Source organism: Blennius ocellaris (assembly GCF_963422515.1).
Source record: "Blennius ocellaris genome assembly, chromosome: 7".
NCBI lineage: Eukaryota > Metazoa > Chordata > Actinopteri > Blenniiformes > Blenniidae > Blennius > Blennius ocellaris.
Window position 1 is genome coordinate 4,562,801 of NC_137656.1, and position 24,314 is coordinate 4,587,114.

The window sequence follows — 24,314 nt, forward strand, 5'->3', positions numbered from 1 at the left end:
GACAATAATCCGCTCCCTGGAGAGGTTTCACTTGTTTTTGCACCTTCAAATGAGCTGATCTATTTTTAAAGGCAACTCCTGGTTTTAATGATATAATTGTGTTAGTGACCAATGAACACAGTCGAGAGGTAATGAAATGAGAGTAACAAGAGTCAGGAATCGAGTCCTGGAGGACGGTCAGCAGATCCAGACGAATACATTGAGGCACTGCAACAACGTCAACCGAATGACAAGGGGAGGCTTTTTTTCAGGCACCAGTTTACGCGACAATGTTTTGACTTGAAAATGGAAAACTTCTGCATTTAGCTTTGTGGGTGTTTGTTTACATGACAACTATTTTCGGAGCCAATGCAGACCACGGCCCCCTCGTGTGTGTGTGTGGTTTCATTACAGAAACAACCAACAACAACTTCATTTTTGTTTTTTTGCACACTATAATGTATATGCATTAATTTATTGTGTATTTTAATATCTATTCTTATTATTATCATTCTTATTTTGGTCTGCAACAGGTGCTATGCACATTTCACTGCATATTATTCTATGTATGATGATTTTTGTGAAAAAATAAAAAAATAAATTAAAAAAAGTCTTGACTTGTGGCCTGGCATGTTAACTACACTGTTTGCAGCAGTTAGTGTAAACCTGCATCAAGGAACTGCTGTGTTAATGTGAAACTTTATGGAAAAGACGAGTTTCCACTTGAAACATTTTGTTGTGTTAATGGGGGCCTTTGTGGAAAAAAGCAAATGGCAACCTGCACAGTTCAGACGTCAAACACAGACGCACACGTTCACCTCCAGGTGGGTTTCATATACAACAGCTTCTTTTCATTCCCCCCGCGTCAGTTGACTTTTTGTCACATACCTCGTCCGACAGCGTCATGAAAAGCCTCTGAAAATGAACATTCAAATTACACTAATCAAAAGTGAACAGTGTGCCATTACCCTCATCCTGGTGGCAAACATTATGAGAACTTAAGAGGATGTTTCCAAAGGAAGTAAGTAGGGAATAAAATCATTTCATTAATTTGTTTCAGTATTTTATAGTTCTGCTGAAAGTGCAGTTATAAGGAAGTTATCATTTTACTGTCGGCGCCCACACTACTAAAATACCAATTACAGACGTGCATATAAAAGCGTGATGGTTATTAAAATAAAGTGTGCTTAGGCCGGTCGATGGTGCTCTGATATGTTGAGATAAAGAAAAGGGATGAACCAACTAAAATCAGTGAAGCACTTTCTTGTTATTTTAGAGGTCGATGTTCCCACGTATCACACAGGGGAGGCTCACAGGTTGTGTAAACTTGGCATTGTTATACACACACACACACACACACACACAAAAAATAGCTTGCGACATTTTGTACAACTATATTCTTTTCTAAATCAGTGTTGGACACATTTATGCATAAAGAAGCTATTAATAGCAACAATAATGGTAATAAAACAACTAGAGGGGCCTGAGTGCGTGGTCAACAAGTGCAGACAGTATTTTGACCGCGGTGAAAGTAGAATACTTCGAATGCCTAAAATCTATATATACGTACATATGATGCAGAAAAGCACGCTGGCATCTGGAATACACTCCAACATGGCTCACATAGAAACAGTTGATATTACAAAGCATTACTTTTCAATCCTGAGCTCCAGCTGTCACTTTCACTTCTGTTTCACGACACGTCAAGATCCACTTTTAGTAGCGTAATGTGTTTTATCAGCCATCGCTTCATAATTTGTTTTGAATTCACGGCCAAAACAAACTCTAAGAATAATGAAAAGTTCAAGCAATTGGAACCATATACCAAACAATGTGTAAAGACCTTAAAGAGGAAAAGCAGATTTATTATTATTATCAATAATAATAATAATAATAATAATAATAATAATAATAATAATAATAATAATAATAATAATAATAATAATAATAATAATAATAATAATAATAATGCATATGTGTTTTATACAGCACTTTTTCTAGGACACTCAAAGCACTTTACATTGCATTATTCATTAAAATGCAACCACTCCAGGACTCAGTACAATGACAAGCACATCTCCAGACAAGGATATCTACTTGGACAGCATGACCAGATGCTGAGATAATAAGTGGCTGGCTTTCTGGCCACGTACAACAATTCCCCTCCTTGTCTTTTCCAGGTCCTCAGGCTCAGCCACTGCTGCCAAAATCATATGAACTTCCCATATTTCATGGGTCCAGCTCCTCTCTTTGGGGGGGGCTGGACAACTTTCTTTCTCCAGTGCTTCATGGAGTCAAACGCCTTGTATTTTCTATCTGAAAGTTATGGGGTCTCTTCTGAGTCCATGGTGACACGATATTGCTCATTCTCACATACAGATTTGGATCCAGTGGGCTAACCCACCTCCGACAGGGAGCCAGAAATGTGACAGATTTCTCTGTGGAGTTTCACACCCTGGCTGTGAATTGATGAAGCTTTTAAAAGTGTATTTTTCCAACCACCTTGAAAACTGTTTGAAGGATTAAAAGACCACCAGGAGTGCTTCCTGTGTTTTTTTCCACTCTAGTTTCTTTGGCTGAACCCAGGACACCAGGCTGAAAGAACACCGGCCCAGCATGGTGAGCCACTATACTGCTGGCCAAAGCTCTATCCTACATATAGAACGCTCAGAGGCACCGTGAGCTTTCGCCTTTGGCCGGTTGAACTTCACTCCTCCCTACTGACAAAGGACACAAAACGCCGAGCCTGATTGTTTGTTTGTCCAGACTTCATGTCTCCTCCGATTCCCCCTTGAGCTCAGTTACTCGTTCTGCCTTCTCCATGTTCGGTTGCGCCTGTTACCAGGGAAACAAGAACCTAAAGTGCAAAGAAGCTCATCGCAGTCAACCAGACCCGCTGGGTCCATTGAGGAATTTGTGGGAGGACTGATCCTTCATCCACTCCAGCAGCGTAATGAAGCCCTGGTTGTTTTGCTCAGGCATGATTAAATAATCCGAAAAAAAAACCCTCAATAAAGAACCACGTAGTTCGCTGGTATTTGGCGGTTGCTCACATGCCAACGCTCACCTGTTTGGCTCCCATGGACTCGAACATCTTCTCCAGGAGAACCCTCATCTGTTGGATGTTGTTCATCAGCACGCAGGGCTGGAGGAAGACGGACGAGGGAGGGAAAGTTAAAGCAGAAATGAATCAACAGAAGAAAAAGAAGAAGGATGAGAGGGGCGCTCATTGCCCAGAGGTGGCTGGTACTCACAATCTTCTCCTTCTCACAGTAGGAGGGGAAGCTCTTCACCAGCAGGGCGCAGTACTGCAGCAGCACTTTGGTGATGGTCTGCAGGGAGACACAACAAACACACGTCTCACCTTCCGTCAGGTGAAGGAACGTCCGTCTGAGCCCAAGTTTTTATTCATTAAACATCCAGATGTTGATGAGTTAAAAAAAATACTGGTGTTTATATGGTTTGATACAAAAGCTGAAGGAAGTTATGTCTACGTAGAACATGGTTGTTGTGGGCAGTTAGGGTTAGGGCTAGGGTTTTGTCAGTAGCGTCTAAACGGAAGCTTCATATTTGGTGCACTCCACCTGTTATTTGCCCTGCACGGAGCGGCAAAGGTTTCTCTTTCGTTACATTAAAACGCTGTCAATTTGACAAAATGTGGGCAGATTAGAAGCAAGCGTCACACTGCAAAGTGCTCATCAACCTAAATACAGTGTAACGCTTGAAAGCTGCTTGAAAAACCATGAAAACCAAAGATTTACATTAATTAAAGGTAAAAAAAAAAAAGATGTTTTGCTACAGTTAGAGTTGAAGTAACATCTACTGATTGCTTGATCCTGAAATTATGAACTAAAAATGTTGAAAATATATGGAATGACGCCATATTAAAAAAAAAACCCCATAAAGCTTGAGATTTGTTTATATTCTAAAGATATTTCTGAATTTCCAATATTTCCCACAGGCCTTATGTTTGGGGCCCCTACAGTCGAAGATCATTTTCTCAGGTTTAGCGTCTTGTATGCTATCGGTTCCTAACTAGACATGCATGTTAAATGACATACATTCAGGAAATGACAGAAATCCAGGTTTCAAGAAAGTATCCAATGAGGTGCAAAGCCACGGCAAACTGTTTGTCAGGACACAGACAATGATGACATTTGGGTGAGAAACGATGAATGTCAGCATTGTTTGTACTAAATCCCCTTCGGGGGAAGTTTTGAATAAATCCCTGATGTAACTCATTTGCTAATTTGGGCACATAAATGTCAAAGAGTGCCCGGGTTAGCCAGCAGCGTGCGGCGGCTCGCTGTGAGAGATTTCCCTCCTTTCTGCCGAGTCAGCTGGACGTCGCACTCATGTATTAAACATGTGGCGTTGACGCCGCCTGCGTCGTTTCACGGAGCTGTTGGACCGATCACTCACTGTCCGCAGGTCTCGTTTAATCCAAGATGAACGATGGGGGGGCGGCCACTTGGATTAAAACCAAGAAATACGCGAGGCGAAGGGAGAAACTGAAGCTCGCGGAGACGGAAACGATCTTAAAACGCTGGAAGTTGGAGGACGTGAGTGAGACGGAGAGACGGCGGAGGAGCAGATGAAAGGCCAGATTAACATGAGTTATAGTGGAGAGACGGGGACGGAGAGCTGGACGGCTCAGAGTGATGGCTTACATTAGCCATTCTTTATTTAATGAGTCCCATATTGATCCAGCCACACACACACACACACACACACACACACACACACAGACACGTACACGCACGCACACACACACACACGCGCGCACGGTTTGTTAGATTTAATAGCCGAGCCTAAAAGCAACAGCCTTCATTTACATTCGATGAAATGAAATTCACATCAAAGCTTCCTCACTGTATGATGTGACTGATTTACATTATAGACAGAAAAAACTCAAAAAAACAACCAAAAAAACCCAACATGAACTTTGTGAGTCAGTGTGTGAGAAGAATCGTTGACAATAAAGATCTTTGGGAGAGTTGTGAGTTTCAGTTTCAGACTTTTTGGGTGGAAAAAGAAAGAGAACCACTATTTCTGAATCAATTGTGATTGAAATGATTAAATTATGAAAAGAACGAGCACATATCTGTGATGAATTGGTCGAGGCAGAGTTTGGGCAGAAAAGTTTTTCGGTATGCGGCAATTTTTTTTATTTATCTTTTTCTAGCTCAGGAATTTTCTTCTTTTTTAGTGAGAACCCACTGAATTCTGTCAGTTTATTGTTGTTTTTCTCCACTCGAGTGGGTTTCAAGGTTTCAGAGTTTGTTTTTCCCAGGAGGGATTTTTCTATACAATTTCCAATAAGAAATCATAATAAAGAGTAAGTGAGAGCACAAGAGAGGAGAGTAAACCTAATGATTATTTAATAAAACACACATTTATAGACATGAATTAAACTGAATTGATGAGCTTTAGTGCAAAAACCATAACAGTTTCAACACTTAATGGGGAAATATAGTGATTCGGAAGAGTCAACTTTTAATTGTAATGAATAGTAATTTCTTATTCTGCAATGTTTGCGAGAATAATAAGTGGTCTACACCATAAGACAATGTGACACCTTTAAAGTTTGTTTTTGCACGGTACATGCAAATATTGACCAGGAGCACAGCTTCCCTTCATCTGCATGGTACGGACATATAATCCAGGGAAATAGATCTGAAGACTCATAAAAACCACGAAGTAGGGCATTTGTAATTTATGCAGCCCGAGCAGAAGAAAGAGAGAGCGCATTTATCTTTTAATGGGCCACTAATGAGAAGAAAGCCACACGCTGATCACGTCCATCAGAAACACGACGTCCATTGGCGCAGATTAGAGGGCGACCGAGGAATCGTTTCTCTCGCCGATATCATGCTGGTGTACGAAAAGACGTCTCGGGCTGTCCGCGGCTTTACCTTGGCGAAGCGTCTGTTGTAGTGGGCCACCACGGTGGGGTCCGGACAGTCCAGCTTCCGGATGATCTCGAAGCTCTGGTTGAGCTGAGTGAAGATGTCCACCACTGAGCTGGAGAACAGGGCGTGCTCCGACGTCTGCTGGAACTGCAGGAGGAGGAAGGACAGCATCGATTTTGTGTTTGTTTCCAAAAAAAAAAGTTTCAACACTCAGGGAGGAGTGAAAATGTGCCCCGAAAGCAAATTGTGTTTGTCGCGTGTCGTCTGAAGTGAAGCGTCGATGCGTGTGCTTTGATTTCATGCAACGGTAAAACTGTCTTCTCCACAGAAAATCCCTCTCTTCTTCATGCTTGTCAAACCCGTGATTAGCTGCAATATGTGAACGTGAAGCCACGTCTGTCTCCGATTACAAAACGGTGATGTGACTGTGGTTTATTTAAAATGAATGAGACAACCTGCTCATTATCGATGAACCATATGGTGTACTTGTGCTAAGATTATTCACAAGTAGTACAAAATTACTCAGGCTTTCACGGTAGTATTTGCTTTATGAGCTGCTTTTGAGTTCACCAAATCACGACTCGAGGACATAAAAAAAACCTGGAATCACAACATCATTCTCTTAACCGAGCCAAGTTTAATGCTACTACTTTACTTTTCTAAACCTACAATATACAAAGGGTAAATGAACACTTAAAACTTCTTTAATAAACCGAATCTCTTACAGACTTCCTGTTTAATTCAAATGAATTGTGTCATCTGGAAGGTAGGTGATATTTTATGTTGAGTAATGTAACATTTTTGTCTTGGTTTTAATGTGTATTTAAACACAAAAACCTTCCCCACTGCAGACCTTGGAAACCATTTTTTTTTTTTTTTTTTTTACTTGTATTCAGATAAGAAGCTAACTTCACTGTTTCGGTGTTCAAACAGTTTCAGCTCGAGATCGTTCGCCTTGATGTTACATCACTCAAACTGCTGCTCTCCGATCAGTGAAGAGACAAAATGCCTATTTTCTATTTTCTTATACTGTTCAAAGGTCAAACATCCATGATTTCCAGAAATCTTCTCCTTTCACATTCTCCTGGAGCCGATAGAGCTTGAATAAAGCTTTTAATTTTGTTATCAGCTGCAAATAAACTGACTAAATACCCAGACTCTTACTTTGTTATTGGACAAAAAGAAGAAATAACTGGATTTAACAATTAAATACTATTGTGAAGTGTTCCCGTGAAAATATGTTTACAAAATGCCAGCTAGCCCCAGTCTGTACAACTTGTAATGCAGTGTTACACCATTAGATGGCAGAGTGAGTCATTTAAAACCTGCACACATTATTTATGTATTCACAACACTTAGATTGTGATTGGATTCATTTAGACCATACTAGAATTCCATACATTAGTTTGATGTTTTTGTGGATGATGAAAGCAACTTGATCGCGTCATTCAGCGGTCGGCGGCATGTCCAGACAACTGGGACTCACCCCTTCTCTCTTGTCTCTCTCCAGCGCTCCGTGCATGAAGTCCATGGAAACGTCCTCGTTCTCAGCCAGCCAGGCCAGGACGAACTGCAGGAACCATCTGCAACGTCGACAGGAAAACACACAAGTCTCACAATTTTCCCACAAAGTCTCTGAGGAACCAAAGATGAGATAAAAAACTCAAAGAAAACACCAACAGCTGAAGATTCTGTGACGACGTGACTCCACTTTTCTAATATTTAGTTTTGATCCATAATTGTGTGTGTGTGTGTGTGTGTGTGTGTGTGTGTGTGTGTGTGTGTGTGTGTGTGTGTGTGTGTGTGTGTGTGTGTGTGTGTGTGTGTGTGTGTGTGTCTTACGCGGGGTAGTCGGGAACAGCGTCCGTGAATGTGGGCAGTTCCTTCACGTACTCGTTGTAAAGCCACTTGACCTTAAAGTGCAGGTTCATGTAGTCGGCGGTCTTGCAGAGCCGGTGCTTCTCGTGTTCTGTTGAAGAGGACAAGGTTCAGTATTTCGTAGGGGGCCAAAGATTTCATGGTGAAAACTGCTGAATGAATAAATCCTCTGGAAACCAATGGTGGAAGTTAAACACACTGTACATTAAAAAAAAAACATTGCTAACTCACTTTAATATTCCATTTTCAGTGATTTGACATCTAGTTACAAGTCTTTACCACAGATTTCCAAACTTCTTTTTAACTGAACACCATAATCCATGAAAAAAGTCCAAACAACAGGGAGGGGGGGGGGGCAAAACTGAAAGTATCCGAAATTTTCTGCACTTAATTGCAATGTCACAGTTTTCAGTTCCACTTTTATTCACGCACTGCTACATTTTCTCGGATTAACCTCATTTTGTTTAATAAATAAACGTATTCCAGCTCCGCCTCCTATTACGAATAATAAAAAACACCTTGATTTTAAAAATGTGATATGAGTACCGTATGCTAAACATGGAGTGTAGCCATGCTATAATCTACACACACACACACACACACACACACACACACACACACACACCTTACCAGCGTAAAAATCAACTCTGCGGATGCGAAATGTTTTGGGTGCTGAGATGAAACACAAACGATGAGAAATCAGACAAAGCAGAAACAGACATGATGCAATGAGAGAAATGAGCGAAGAAGAGAGATTTACAGCAGGTTGGAAGGAGCCGGGCTACAGGAAGAAACCGTCTAGAATGTAGGGTGTTTAGGGAAACCACAGGATTCAAATAGGATTTATTCTACAAGCTTCTCTGTCAATGTTCATTTGTTTCTACAAAAGCCGAAAGTGGACCACATCAAGAGAAAGTCAAGAATAACAACATAAATAAAAAAAAATGCGAAGCCATTTAAAAAAAAAAAAAAAGATTAAATGTCAAAATAAGTACCACACTAGATCCATATTTTGAGGGGGAAAAAAAGCTGAAATATCGAGAGAAAAGGAGTCAAACTGTCAATAAACAAATGTCAAATGCCAATAGAAGAGTTGAAAATGTCAGGACAGATGCAGACATGAAGTCAAACTGTCAGGAAAAAAGATAAATGAGGTGAAATAAGTCAAAATGCAATTAAAAAAAATGTTGAATGTCAACGGTTGTGGTGAAGATATCGAGAAGAAAGTCTCTGTTGCCGTATTCTGAGAGAGATGTGGATTTGTTGCAAATACAGTCCATCAGAAAAGAGTAAAACACAATTTGAAGTTGAAAAAATTAATTAACCGCAAAACAATTTGAAAGGAAAAAAGTAAAATTTTCAGATTAAAAAGCCTTAAAAAAACGTTATTCCCAACATTTCTTGATGTGGTAAAATTTCAGCACAATAAAGAACAAAACAACCACAATCACGTTAACGCGACATGTTATAATAAATCTACTCTATTACATCGAAGCTTCTAAGTGTTAATGGTTAAAAACTGAACTTTCAACAATTTCTCCTTCTAATATGAGATTATTTATAATCCTGAATGAAATCAGATTAAAGAAAAGCGTAACGTTCTCCCTGTTCATCTTTTTTCCTCCCCCAAAAAATGACAATCTATAACCTTTGATGTGTCAAAACTTTAGAGTTTACCATTCCATACCACCAGCTTGCAGACTGACTCGTGTTTCACATCACAATTTTCCACACAGGCATCCTTAAAGTTCATATTTTACAAAAAAGAAATCTCTACTTTTATTGTCTCACGTAGCAACCATCAATGCAACAATTTTGGGACTTTGTCAATGTTAAAACTTTCCTATTCTGTAATGAGATGTTTGAGCCATTATCATGATATCATTTCGCCAATAAACCACCTTTAAATGTAATGTAATGTAATAAACTACAGTCACTAATGTAATAAAACATAACGAGAGCTACAGCTCCTGGGGAATAAAAGCTTTATCTTGCATCCTTCAAGCCGTTTTCTTATCAAAACTAGATATAGTGAAAGAAATGGTTGTCTCATGCACTCTCAATTATAAGTTGTAAAATTTTTTAGTATTTCATTACGTTATTGGTTGTTAACGCAGACAAACTTAATGCATTTCTAGTTTGCCTCCCCATTTAGTCCTATTAAACCCTCCTGTTATGATACGCCGTGGCTCTTAGATCATAACGGTGACAAACAGCAGCTGTCACATGACTCTGCTGTATTTTATCAACAACTACACCCGGAGAGACAAACTCAACAAAACAATTTCTTTTTGAACGAGGCAGACAAGCACAGATATACTATAATAGCTTTGACATTTTGACAATTGTTTGTCTTTGTTTTAGTGCATAATATTGAAAATATTACGATTTGTTTTTTCAAAGAAAGTGTAATTTGTGTAATTTTTTTGCTATGTGCATTAAAAACTACAGGAAATATATATATATATATTTTTTAGAGCTTAGTCAGTAAAATCTGCGGCTAAAAGATCATCTCCTCCCAGACTGCACGATGTTTGCAGACTTCATCCGGCATGTTTTCACACGTTCACCCTCCCGGCGAGGCGCTGACGCGACTTTACCGGCAATAATGATTCACCCGTCTCATTGTAATTAGGTTACAATGGGTGTTTATTATACGTCTGACGCCGCGGATCTGCACAATGTTTCCGTCTAAAATCTCACCGTTGTTCCAGCGGTAGTGATCGATTTTATCCAAAACTGACAGAGAGAGAGAGAGAGAGAGAGAGAGAGAGAGAGAGAGAGAGAGAGAGAGAGAAGGCGGAGGGGAGACAAGATGAAGTGAAAACATCCAACAGTAATTGAATGGAAGCTCGAGACAGTGAACACACACACACACACACACACACACACACACACACACACACACACACACACACACACACACACACACACACACACACACACACACACACACACACACACACACACACACACACACACACACACACACACACACACTCACACACACACACACACACACACACAGTCTTACCCTCCAGGGCATACTTCATGTCCTGAGCGAACAGCATCCACATGACCTCAGCACTGACTTTACCCACATTCAGTTCCTGAGGAAATCTGAGAGGCACACAGAAGTCAGACAGGAAGTCTTAGATTTGCTGTCTCACTGTAAAGACAGTTTGTTTGTTTGGTTTTTTTTACAGTTACACAAGCAATGTAATCTCCCTGAGAATGTTATTCTGACAAACCGCCTGCATGCGTCACGCTTTTTAGTAACTCCTCGTAAATATGTAGGAAAACCTCGAAGTTACATGAAAAACCCACAGATTGATGCAGAACGGGTCGCTATGACTGGAGAACAAGAGGGGAGAAGAAGGAGGAAGAAAAAAATATTTATTACACTCTTTCATCGATAATTTTACTTATATTTTTTTAATGTTGAAGACCTGAAACTTGCCACGGGCACACGGGGCCGCCAAGGTAAAAAAAGAGTTATTTTGTTGATGAGTGTAAAAGAGGGGAAAAAATCAAACATGTCTGCTGGGTGGAGATTTTTTTGTTTAAGTTTTAGAAACATAAAGTTGTCGTTTGCAATGAATGCTTGACGTCGGTCATGTGGGGAGTTAAAACACGTTTCCCCTCCAGAGTCCCGGCTTTCTTCTCAGTTTAGTTTGTTTATACATCATCAACAGCTCAGGTAAGCATGTTCAATAGTCTGAGCTTAGTTTATATGAGTTCATGTTAATATTTTTTAAACTTTGTATAATCACCTGTGCTCCTGTTGTTGAAAAATTACTTTCATTAAGTTTATAAGTGTGTGAATCACCTGCAGCCAAGTAATTAAGTTAATCCATTTATGTATGGGGGGGGGGGACTATTTTATGTTCTGTAAAGCTGTAAAGAGCACTTTCATTATTCCTGCAACCAGAAATGGTTAGTTACAAAACATTTCATATGTTAGTAATTGAGACGTTCTGAGAATAATAAAGAAAAGAGTTCACAGCTTTCTATTTAATAATATGGTGTGCATGTAAGTTGTATTAGGTTAAGGGTTTCTTTTGGTAAAAAAAACAACAGCAGTAACATCACCGGGAGGAGAAAAGCCTCATAACATAAGATTTAATTTAATTGTCATTTTATTAATGTTGTCATTACTGCATCAGAGGCTCATATCGGTGTCAGTGAATCTTTGTTTTAAATACACTGGCATATTGGAGCCCAGCACATATCCAATATTGTACATCTGCAGTCGGAAATGTTTGGGTAATTGGCCACATTTAGAATGACCAGTCGGATTTCACTGATTGATTAAATATGAAAAGGCCGAATGAAAAGAGAGAAGCAGCTACTGACTGGTTGATGATGGGCGTGTAGGAGTTCTTGTCCTCTTCGATGATGGACACGATGAGCGTGATGAGTTTGGGCCAGAAGTCCAGATTCTGGATGCTCGGGCCCTGCTCCTCCGGCTGGCTCTCTTCCTTCTTCTCTTCCTCTTCCTCCTCTTCTTCCTCCTCATCCTCATCGTCTTCTTCCTCTCCTTCTTTATCCTCCTCTGCCTCGCCCTCTGGCTTTTCCTTCTTTTTCTTCTTCTTTTTCTTCTCGGGTTCAGGCTGCAAGAGGAGAAAAGTGATGGTGTGGCCAGAAAAGTTAAAGTTTTCATTTTCATCATTCACGATATCTCAATGTGACACAATCCTGCACACTCAATCAAGCACAAAAGAGAACTTTCCTTCATCAACATGCTAATTATTTATAATTTATACCCAAGCTAAAAAGGGTTGACTTTGGAAACGCTACAAAAACTCTAAATATCAGAGACAAAGCTCATTAGTGTATCGATTAGAACTGGATCCACACTGCATTGATGGAGTTTTAATGAGCCATTGGAGAGTTTGTCCCAGAAACTGATTCAATTAAAAATACATTTCCAATGAATTTCTCCATTTTAACAATTTAGAAATGTACAAAATCTCGAACCGACGATGTTCATCAACATCAGGAAAAACGCAACAGCACTTGTGATTTGTTCGGATTGTAATCCACACACCCGATGGCGATAACGATAAAAGAACGTCAATCCAGAAGCTTGTGCCGGCGACACACTGTGAGATTTTCAGCCGTTTCAGATGAAAAAACCGTGGGAGAATCGTAGCGATACCTTTGGCCTTGGCGCTGAATCAGTGGTGACAGATAGATGCTTTTGCGGCGACAACAGCAAAACGAGTCAAAAAAGTAGGTGGAATGTAAAGAAAAACACATAAACACAAGTAGGCTTGCATTCTCACTGTGCAATCTGCACACGGCAAACTTCATGTCACGTTCAAAGATATTGGATTCATGTCCAACAGTGTGGCTCGCTGTAAGATTGTTAAAGTCGCGTGTGTGTAGTGAACACTGAGAACAAGAACGATGTAGATGCTATCTAGATATATTGTTTTTTTTTCCTGTCTGAATTTTACATAAACGTCTTGACAGAAATCAAGCAACAAATAAACAACAGTTTGCTTCAGTTAAACAACAAGAATTTTAAAACTGACGAGAGTGGAACAGTGTGTGCTGCATGGTGGCAACACACACCGTTCCACTCTTTTAATGACGTTTGTTAAATGTCTGTTTAAGAAGCTGGCAGCATGCCCTCTCTCTCCTCCAAACCCACCGGCTGGACGGTGGGCTGAAACTGGCGGTTGAAGAGCTCCAGACAGTTGTTGAAGATGTACTCATAGGTGGAGTTCAGGCAGGCCTTCACGCAGTCTCGCACGACGTTGGCCGCCCTGGGCGGACTCTGCAGCTCCAGGACCTGAACACGAACAAACCGAGCAGTGTGACGACAGAAGGAAATGGCTTTCCTGGAGACCAAGAATCACAAAAAGAAGCTGCGAATACACTCGTAACAGTAAATTTGGGAGGAAATAATCTATTCACTCCAAACCGTGCTTTCTGTTCTCCAGAGTGCAATTACTTTTCTTGTAATAGATCTGAATCCAACACAAAGTTAACACTGATTCCCAACATTGCAGGCCGACAGTGCCACTACGCTATTTATCATCAGTGCAACACCGGCATTTGCAATAAATATCACAAAAGAACTGATTGATCTGCCACAAATATCATGTTTTAGTTGAAACAACTGCACATGTGTTCATGCACTGAGCATTCTGTTTTTAAGAGTTTTTACATTATAGAAAAAAACGAAATCTATGCTTGTATATTGTGACAATAAAAGTTCTGTTATTCTTTTTTTTATAATAGTAACCTTGTAATCATGTGTTACTGCTCAAGCTATCAAGTTGAAGGCAAACTGTTACTTTATAACACATCATTTACAACCCAGCTGTTGCGTAGCAGATGTTTCACTTCGGAGTTACTTTGGCTTTTCTGCACAGAAAAACATTTGGCTGTTAAAGGGAAGGAAAAAAGGTACAGAAACATGCACAATAATCAGAATGTGTCAGTTTCACTTGATTCAATTGCTTTCAGCCGCCTCCAATCTGGACGACTGCAAAGGCTTGCACAATAATCTGTTTGTCTAATATATTGAATCAATGTCTAACTAACAATATTACATATTTTTAAATGTTATCAGACCACAATAGGGTTTTACAATTGGTTAATGACCAGAATTAGATATTTCTACCTTCATCCTGAAGAAAGTGATGCTGGTGAGAAGATCCACGGTTGACTTGAGGTCACTGAGGCGAGCCTTGTCGCTGGCTGGGAAGTTATTCTGCAAATAGATGCATGCACATGGTTGGTAAACAACTTCTTCAGACTGCAAAGTCGGACTGCCTGTTTGGACTAAAATCTCTCTTGTGGGTGATTTCTTCCATTGGTCATGGCGACTGCATTATGGTCGTCATATGCAGCTCATTGTTTAATCAGAGTTAAATTCACAGGAGAAAGTCACACTGAGTTCTTCCAAGAATCAACAAGAAAACCCATGAAAAATACATTGTAGCTCTGAAGGGTGTGTTTGAAGTTTGAAAGCTAAAAAAAAACCAAACACCTGGAGATGATCAAAGATGATCAGCTTCTAACAGATGGTTGTAAAATGAACAGTTAACATGCTGACTGTTATTCAAAGCCTGGTGTATTTTTTTGTGAATGAAAAGATGTAGAAATGCCTGAGGGTTGCACCGGGGTTATATATGCATGTGCAAGTGAAGAAACACAAAGAGACTCACCCGGTACATGGAGAGGTCGATGCGCAGCGAGTTGTGCAGCTGATCCAGGAGCTTCACGAATCGATCCCTCTGTTGGAAGAACATGCAAAGCAATGACGTGACATGACAAGATCTTTATAGATGGTGAAGACGATGCAGACAGATGGATTATGAACACTGAAGTGTGTCTGAATGTCTCATTGTAGTTCAACCACAACTAAAACCCCTTTTCTTTTCCTTGTTTTCAAGAAAACACAGAAAACATTTTGAAAACGCTCCATCTCCGTGGAAACCAAGGAAAAAAATTTTTTTTCTGAAAAGCTGCTACTTTGCATGCACAACACGGCTGTATTAAATAGTTCATCTGCACATGCTCAGTTGCCTCCAGAGTGTCATGACTCCCAGTCACCCACTAGTGGCCAAACATGAAAACCACATCGTTTTCAGCCTTTCTGCCTTTCCATGTAAACAGATATTGCTCAGTGGAAAGCTACGGTGCAGATAAGCTGGTTTAGTTGGGCTGAACTCACAATTATTGATGTGGAGAGAGTTGTAGGATCATACACAGAACTTCCAAACAAGAGGTTCCAGTTTGAGCCCAGTGAGAAGTTCTACTAAAGCGTTATCACATCCTGCATTAAATTGTGTGATTTCTTTGTTTGTTTTAAGCTATTAAATGAAATCCTAGTAAGTTTACAATATTCAAGTATACTCTTTGCTACCCTACCACACACTGCTTCAACCGCATCAACTATAATATTAACAGAGGGTGTTTCTGTAATGTACTGGTGACCTGTACAGTGTATACCTTTCCCTCCAACTTCAAATTTGACAGCTTTAACAATTACCAACGTGTCAATCTTTGGTGCAGAAAAAACAAAAATCCCACTTTTTCTTCCCCTCTTAAATTCTAGTGTTGCACATTCGTGCAACCTTTCACCCAGTGTTTGTTAAATTTGCATGTTCCCTCTTGAAAACCATTGGCCATAGCGCATGAGGAAACGTTGCAATCCATCAATTAATCAAGGCAATAGACTGAGCTAGTAATCAAGTATGTAAATGATAATGCATGATTATAATTTGCTTTGCAAATGTGCTAAGAGGACGGGACTGCAATCACTACAGATAGTACCCACCGAGGACACAGTTTATATATACGGCTTTAATCATGGCTCCTAGAGTATCCAAGGACAGGAGAGATGTTAAACGTTTCAGAAAAAAGGACAGAGAAGGTGCTTTTTTATATGCTGAATACAAACTGTTGATGTATAGTTTGGGAATGACATGCCAGATGGCATCGTTGAGCCTTTTTAATGGAGTCTTTTAGGAGAAGGCAACACAAATATATATTTGGCAGGCTTCATTTTCAACGGGTGTTTTTCTCCTTCTGGTCGGCTAAAGACATGTTACCAGTTCCAAAGACACATTTCTGTCCTTGGTATCATCCGTGTGGGAAAATTTACCAAAAAATTACTTAAGATTTGCTGTTTATTTTTGTACAAATTAATTCAAAATGTTATTTAATTTTATCTAAGCACAATATAATGAGTCAGGAGGTGCATACCTCAAGGTAAATATGTCTTTAAACAACCTGGAAAAATACAATAATCATGCAGAGGCCCATAAGCTTCTGACAGACTTATTGAGTATGTTACTAATGTAGCACCTGTTATATCAACGTCATGATCGAATATGAATCATTTAACCAGGACCACGGGAGAACATTTGTGTTCTGTTACTAACTGTGTTGATTCCTGGAGCCATATCCCCGACCTGTCTGCCCAAACAACAGTCCTGCCAGCAGGGGAGCTCACAATCATTACCAGTTCGAGCATGAGACGCATGCTGTCTGAGAGAAATGGATGAACTGTGGTGGGCAAAAGAATCTCAGAGAAACACAACAGAAAAAAGCAAATCCAAGAGTATATATCCACATTAAAACCAGCTTCATATAGAGTCAAGAAGAAACTGAAATACGAACATAAAATAAAATTTTACATCAATACAAAAATCTTAGTTTGTGTAAAATTGTTCAATCATATCAAAGAAAACTAACTATGTAAGAAGATAATTCCTCTTATAAAGGAGGCGGCATCATCAAACAGTAGTGGTGCTTCGCTACTCAGCAACAAAGTAAAGTTTTGTCTTAAACTACTCTTCCAACTATGATATTGCCACGTCACATGTCCAATATTGTAGAAAAATAGCTTATCACGCTCAATTTCAAGGATAATTTGAGGAGCTGCAACTAAAAACTGAACGCGAGGGCGCCCACAGATCTCATCACCGAGCAGCCATTCTGTTAAATGTAAAGGAAAGTCATCATGTACTTTATTTAAATAAGTAACACTTTTCTAAACTTGACCTATAAAAGATCCTCATCTGAATAAGCGCAGGAATTTGCTCCACAATGAAACTACTTTATAAATGGAAATTTGAAGAGAGTTTTCATGCATGCGAGTGTCCTCATCGGGAGATACTTTTACATACAGTAGAAACATCAGACAGGAAGAACCAGAGAAACCAGCCTCTCATCATCAGCCAATCAGATCTACCACCTGAGCTGCAGCCAGTAGAGGCATCCCCAGTGCTTTTTTTTTCTTCTTCTTTTTGTTTTTTTTTATTAATTAATTTCATCCCCTATTTTCCTCATAGGTTTTTGGCAGCACGCAAGTATTTACATGGCATGGCAATAAAGCAATCTAAGGCTGGAACAAAGACACAGAGCGAGAGAGAGAGAGAGTGAGAGAGTGAGAGAGAGAGATAGAGAGAGTCACGACGTGGCTCAAAAAACTGCGGAGACGGAATTTCATCTGGGACCGAAAACAAGAAGGAAGAAGCAAAAGAAGCAAAGTGGTCACATTCGAATCAGGAATAAGAGGAAATCACACTGATCCAACTCCGAAATGCTGTGTTTTGATTGGCTCATTTTGCAGCCAGCCACGGTAGGATTCCCCCCTTTATTTTTATCTCTACAAGTATGAACAGTCGCCAACAACGCCAGGTGTCGTGGACCAACAGATTGCCAAATTCTAATCAAACTCTACAAGAGCTTTTCAACTCTTGCTTTATTTGTGGCAGGAACGTCGCCAACAACAGTCCCACAATCTGTGTGAGAAAGCCCAAACACCGGCAGGGAGGTGCAGCTCTGCGAGTCATGACCGTTAAAACCGGGGAGACAAGCTTGGTTTCATACGAGAAAAGCACACAAATGGAAAAATTGCACCTGTGAAAAACACCAAATCGGTTATGTTTTCCGATCAAGCTTGTTTTCCTCTCTCCTCTTGTCGTGGTTCTGCGGTCGTCCAACAGCACATTCAACAACACACCACAGAGCAGCGTCGCTGGGGCCGTCATTATCTTCACGGTAATGAAGGAAAGCATGGCGGATCAATCCCTCGTATACCTTCCTGCTGCTCTAAATATAAAGGTGCATCCCAGTTGCCATGGAAATTAGTTTCCCAGTTTATTTTACTCGTTAAAACGACCGGAGCTTCCTTTCCCCTGCAGAAGTAATAAAACACCTCAAGTTGGATAACAAGTAATCATCCAGCAGGAGCCTGCTCCTTTTCAGCAAATTGAAAAAAAAAAGCTTGACGAGAGACGAGAGATAAACAGATGTAGTGGTGCGAAACCTCAATTAGAAGCACACAATGTTGACAAGAACGCCGCCTTGTTGATTGTAATGATGCTGGAGAGGAACAAGGATTCACAGCTGGCGGTTGAGGTTGACCCAAACAACTGTCCAGACTCATGTGGAGTGGAAAAGCTTCATGACTGAAACAGAAGTTATTCTGCAAATGATGAAAAAAGTAAATGTTTGAAGTGTGTTTATAAAACCCTAAAGGCTCGTCGTACTCGTAATAAGTATCAGAAAACCAATCCGCTGTGGGTGGACAAAAGCAGAATCACAATCAGAATTCTTAAGGTTTTTTTTTTATATTAATTACTGCATAGATTACGAGAACTTTAGGCTCACTTTAGACGTTTTAAGTGAAAACCTAAAGTTGTTGCATTTTTGTTTTGGAAAAGTTTACATGGAAATGTTTTGAAAACGATGTCCGTTCACACGAAAATGGCACGAAAATGTTATTGTCCATCTATTCAGGCATGTGCAGAAGAACTATGTACTACAACAGCGGTGCGACTGTCCAGTAGTAGCCTTTTAGAAAAGTTGCGTTTTCCCTACGTTTCCACACATTTTTTTATTTTTTTTGTGAAAGCCAAATATAGATATTTTAGTTATTTCACCTCTACCTTTCTTCCACCATCCTTAGCATTTTTGGCCTATTCTAATACTTTCAACTTAACTTTTTGAAGTTCCCCTCAAAATATGAAACAAACGGGTACCACAGAATCGCTGTCATTGAAATCAAGCGAGTTTTCCACGGAAATCTTTCTTTATTTGTATTTAATCATGGTTAACTTAGCAAGAGGTGATTTTATAAACTCAACATTTATGAGCTGAAGCGAAGGCGACCCGGTGGGATGCGACCATCGAACAATTCTTTAATTTAAATGTCACATTTGTCACCTTGAACGATAAGAGTGTTAAATAATAATATTCTGAGATATTGCATTTGCGGAAATTATTTGAAAGTGAAGTCACAGTGTCGTTGAACTTTGGCCTCTGGAACCAAATAAGGCTGTTGTTTTCTTGTTTTTTTTTCTAAACACCATGAGGTAATCTCAAGGGGTTGAGAAGAAATGAGAATATTGAGAACTATATAGATGGGCAACCCAAGAACCTCGGCGCCACCTCCTTTACCTGTCAATGGGCAGAGATGCAATAAAGGTTGGAGGATTACCTCGCTTAAGGTGCGGCTCAACAAAGCTCTTTAATCTAAAATGAAGCTCTGTCTGTGGCAGCTCGATCCTCCATGGCTAATCAGCCCGAGACTGACGGGTCCATCAGAGTTAGTTCATTGCATTCATGCCTCTCCTGCTTCCAGTAGTTGAGATCTTCAAAGGCTGCATTTGAATATCAATGACTTTGGGAAAAAAAAAAAGTCTTCTCAGTTTCCGAGACAAAAGAAAATCCATCAGGAGTTTATATCCAACATATTTTTGCATTTGCATGACCTGCGGGAAGTTTTATTGCACATCCTGTCACTGGAAGGACCTGGACATTAGTGACCCACGGTCCAGAAAGACACAGTGATGGCTCCAGCTCTTTTTTTTATTCTTTTACATGTTGCGGGACTGACGTGGTGGTTGGACAACCAATGTGCAGCTCTGAAGCCGATAAAGCCTCGTCGACCTTCATTCCATTTCCCCTTGCTGATCACCCAGTCTGACTTTGTCTCAAGGGGGACAAAGCTTTCATGTCTATCACTGTGTCACTAACGCTCCATCTTTTGCAGGCATGGAGGAAAGTTCCTTACTGTTCTCTCCATTTCTCTCAGATATGAATTAGTCACATTTCAAGGGTTAAAAAGTCACACAGCCTTTATGTCTCCTTTGTTTTGCTTCCGCCCACTGACACCTGCAGGTCGAACACTGTGTTTCTGTCGTTACAGACTTGTTCAGGTGAGATGAGCTGATTAGACTCGGTTGGTGTGAAATCTCAGGCATGTCTGTATTTAATAGAATTCGAAGTCATTTTCCAAAAACTCTTCACTCCTGATCAAGTTTTTAACCCTTCCAATATCAGTTCTGATTACATTATACTCTTTTTTTAAATTGAAGAATATGCAGAAATGTAGTCATTCGTGAGCTTGTAATTCTAGTTTTATCCCTAAAATAGGAGAAGTGATTTTAACACAAAATACTGATAGCAACAAACACACAGATCAATACTTTTTACATTACTTCCTTAATGCAAAGCCTCCTCATCTTTCCCCTCATTATCATAATGAATTCCTTGTTAGTGGACCTGTCCCTCCCCACATGCACGTCCCACCCCGGAGTTTCCACACACCGTCCTCTGCTGCTCTGACACAATTTATGCCATCATAAAAACACTTGGCATACACTCCGATTCATGAGGTGAACGATGCCTCTCTGCTCTAATTGGGAATAAATAATACTTTAAGCCCAAAAGCTTCACCTAGCAATTAAATAAAGTAGTGGGGAGAAAAAGAGAAGCGACAATGACGCTGATGGATTTGAATGTCAAATTTTGTTCTGTATAAATGCAAACTACGGTTTTTGGTTCCTTGTATTCTGGGCATAGACATACTGTACATTGTGGCTCAGTCAGAAAGGAGATTCAGTAAAGTTAAAGTTGGTTGTGATCCAATCACAGCACTGAAAAACTGATGAAATTGAGTCGGATTCCACACTAAAGCTTCAGCTTCTCCCTGGAGGAGCAGGTGCAACATCACCACCAGCCAATAAAAGGTTCCTGAAACAAGCTGCTGCAGGCACATCACATTGAATTATCTTGTAAGGAAACAGCTTGTGTTGGGTTGTTGTGGAAAGAAAGAATTGCTGCTCAAAGCGGGAAACACTTAAACAAGGCCAAGAGCCAAACAGTGTCGAAACAGAAAAGATCTCCCAACATTTTATAAGAAATACGTTTTATCACGACAACCTGACCAGCTATACTTCTGATTGTTAATACGACAATATTTCAAGTGAAAACGTATCCTTGTTGTTGAGGACAGGTTTTGTGTTCATACAACTTTGTGAAAAATTTCTATTTTTATGTAAATGACGGAAAACCTTTGCATGCCAAATGTTAAGTTAAGCATGCCAGGCCACGTTTTAGTTTTGTTAATGAAACCACACACACGCACACAGAGAACGACACGTTATAGTGTTCAGTGGCTCTCAGCACTGTTTTCATGAAACCGCAGCAGTTTAGGATTTCAATATAGTTGGGAAGTATTACAAGAACTTATGTTGACTGAATAAAACCAACAATGCAAGGCATTATGAAAAGCATTTAAACTCATGCTAACACGGTGCGACACTGTGATCTTTCATAAATACATGACGAACCTGCAGGTTCATCAAATGAAGGAAACAAATTCAACTGTGATATTCATAGGTTTTTTATTACAAGTACTATTTTAATATTAGATATATTCAAGCTAAGGGAGCTACTTGGAGGTGTGTGGACTACAGTGTGAGAATCAAAAATGGAGCAAGTAAATGCACAGTTTCAGCTGCAGGTCCTCAAATCATGAACTGAATCCCGTGTTTATCATCAGCTTCATTCCCTCAGAGGAAGACAACACCCTCCATTATACACCAAGAAGTGATGAAGATAAAGTTCTAGGCCTTTAGAAAGTGCTTTTTATCCCTATTTCCCAGTTTAGAAAGTCATGGAGTACATAATAAGAGCCAAGACAACTAAAGTAGGGGGTCTTGATGAAAGTGGCACTTCAAACTGATAACTGCATCTTTAACTTTTGCCATTATCCCTCACTAGAAAATCACGGCTAAATTGTTTTATGCTCAGTTGCACGAACCTAATCAATATGAAACCACTACAAAACTCTCAGTACACTTACCGTAATTAACTTTTAAAGAACTGGAACTGCTCGTGGTTTTTACAGTTTTTTGGGGGAGGAAAGTAAAACTGTGACTTGCCAAATGACACATTCACAGCAGCGTCGTCTGGATTTTATCAATGTGGAAGAGCTCGGACGATTTGCCTGCAAAGATCCACACTTTCAACCTCCGAGAGAAAGCATGGGAACTAAGAAAGTATGCAAAAGGCTCATGAGCAGAAGACTCTTTTGTATTGTGGGGCCCGTTCCAGGCCAGAAACATGATCCTGTACCTGCTCGGCACAGTGAGCGGCGGCGTTATGACTGTCGACGGAAGGCGTGATTACAGAGATGAGTTACTGCGGACAGATAGGCCGGCAAAACAGATCGATACCGTGGCCTTTCCCACAGACGGCAGGCCAAGACGAGACGGAGACAGAAACCAGCGGGAACCCAACGACTGAAGGCTGACCGGACAAATTGGAAAACAAAAACCACCTTGCTGCCATGGCGACGGGCGCACCAAAACTAGTTTGATTTAACAGTTATAGAGCTACAGGGCAGCAGGGAAAAGAGTCTGCGCCTCCGCCCGCCAATTCAAGAGATGACATTACTGGAAACTGCTACAGAACGTTAGAAAATGTCTGAAACCCACACCGTCGTGGATTTTTGTATTTTCTGTTCTTGATAACATGGTGGGTGTTCATACTAAAATTAGCTGAAATATGAAACATTGAAGCTAAACTGCATGTTGATTCTTCTTGGGAGAAGCTCAAGATTCGGACAGTTTAAGTTAGCTTTTTTTTCTCTGTTTTGCTTTAATTTAATTTATCCATCTCTCCATTCATTCATTCATCGAGCGTATGTTTTCAAATGAGGCTGGACATTTATTTTTGAAGTTGTTTTGACTGATCCGAAAAGTTTCATAATTCACAGAAAAGGATGAAAGAAATATATGTTTTTTGTAGCTGACATGATTACATCTTTTAACTTATTGATGTTTGAGAAGCCCTTTCACTAGTTTTACTACACTTTTATCATATTTTTCAGCATCTGCTCGAACAGCGGTCTGTCGGTGGCCTACCGTTAACATGGAAACCAACAGATCTGAAACACCGGTCACCAGCTCTGACATACAGCGAGCTACACCGTAATCTTCGCATGTGTCACCCACATTTTTAACAAGAGTCTCAAGCCACCTGCTGTGTGTATTAAACACATTTTTTGAATGGAAAAGGAAATCTCTCCAATTCATTACTGTGGTATACAGGTTACTGTAGATATAACTGGTGTATGGAAAGATGCGGCACCGATTTATATGCATGGCGTCAATCTCGACAAAAAAGTGTGTGTCAGAGTGTTGATTCTTCAAACTAAAGTGAATAAAAGTTTGTGTACTTATTCACACTTTAATATTTGATGCTGAGTCATGCATTAATTATTTTCATGACTGATGTTCTTTGTCAAACAGGGAAAAGGAAACCTAAAAAAAAAACCAACTGATGTTTTGAGACACGCACGCACACATGAAACTAACAATTCTAAAACAGAAACAGAGATCAGCTCTTTATCAATGCCATTTGTGGAACTAAAAAAGCTGAGCTCTATCACACCATACCATACCATGACGTTTTAATGCTAGTTACTGGGTGTGTGCGGGTCATTCTCATGGTGCCGCAGTGAAAGAAAGAGGCTTTATTACCGAGAACCTGCTGGGTCAACTCGTCATGGAACGCATGTCACATTCTAACTAATTTCCATAATTCAAATTTAATAAAGTTACGCAAATACTGTTCTCACAGTCAATTTAGGAGTAACGGCAAGACGATTTGCATACAAAATGTATCAGGCTTCATTAGACTAAAATCAGTAGTGGATTTGGTTATTAAAGGAATTACCCTTCAGTTCAGGGGCCACATCTAGCCCAGTTTCATCTTGAGTGG

The 24,314-nt window shown here is 40.0% G+C and overlaps 1 protein-coding gene across 1 annotated transcript in view; it reads right to left on the reverse strand.

Moving 5' to 3' along the window:
* The window catches only part of LOC308132407 (protein unc-13 homolog B-like), a gene marked incomplete at both ends in the record, with an annotated part of 63,307 nt that overhangs the window by 23,596 nt on the left and 15,397 nt on the right, over nucleotides 1-24,314 (reverse strand). The window contains 10 exons of the mRNA XM_080499496.1: nucleotides 3,047-3,124; nucleotides 3,234-3,311; nucleotides 5,895-6,038; nucleotides 7,378-7,474; nucleotides 7,734-7,860; nucleotides 10,804-10,889; nucleotides 12,126-12,382; nucleotides 13,429-13,569; nucleotides 14,407-14,496; nucleotides 14,954-15,022. Coding sequence (XP_080355622.1) covers nucleotides 3,047-3,124; nucleotides 3,234-3,311; nucleotides 5,895-6,038; nucleotides 7,378-7,474; nucleotides 7,734-7,860; nucleotides 10,804-10,889; nucleotides 12,126-12,382; nucleotides 13,429-13,569; nucleotides 14,407-14,496; nucleotides 14,954-15,022 — 1,167 coding nt within the window. The remainder of the gene's footprint in view (nucleotides 1-3,046; nucleotides 3,125-3,233; nucleotides 3,312-5,894; nucleotides 6,039-7,377; nucleotides 7,475-7,733; nucleotides 7,861-10,803; nucleotides 10,890-12,125; nucleotides 12,383-13,428; nucleotides 13,570-14,406; nucleotides 14,497-14,953; nucleotides 15,023-24,314) is intronic.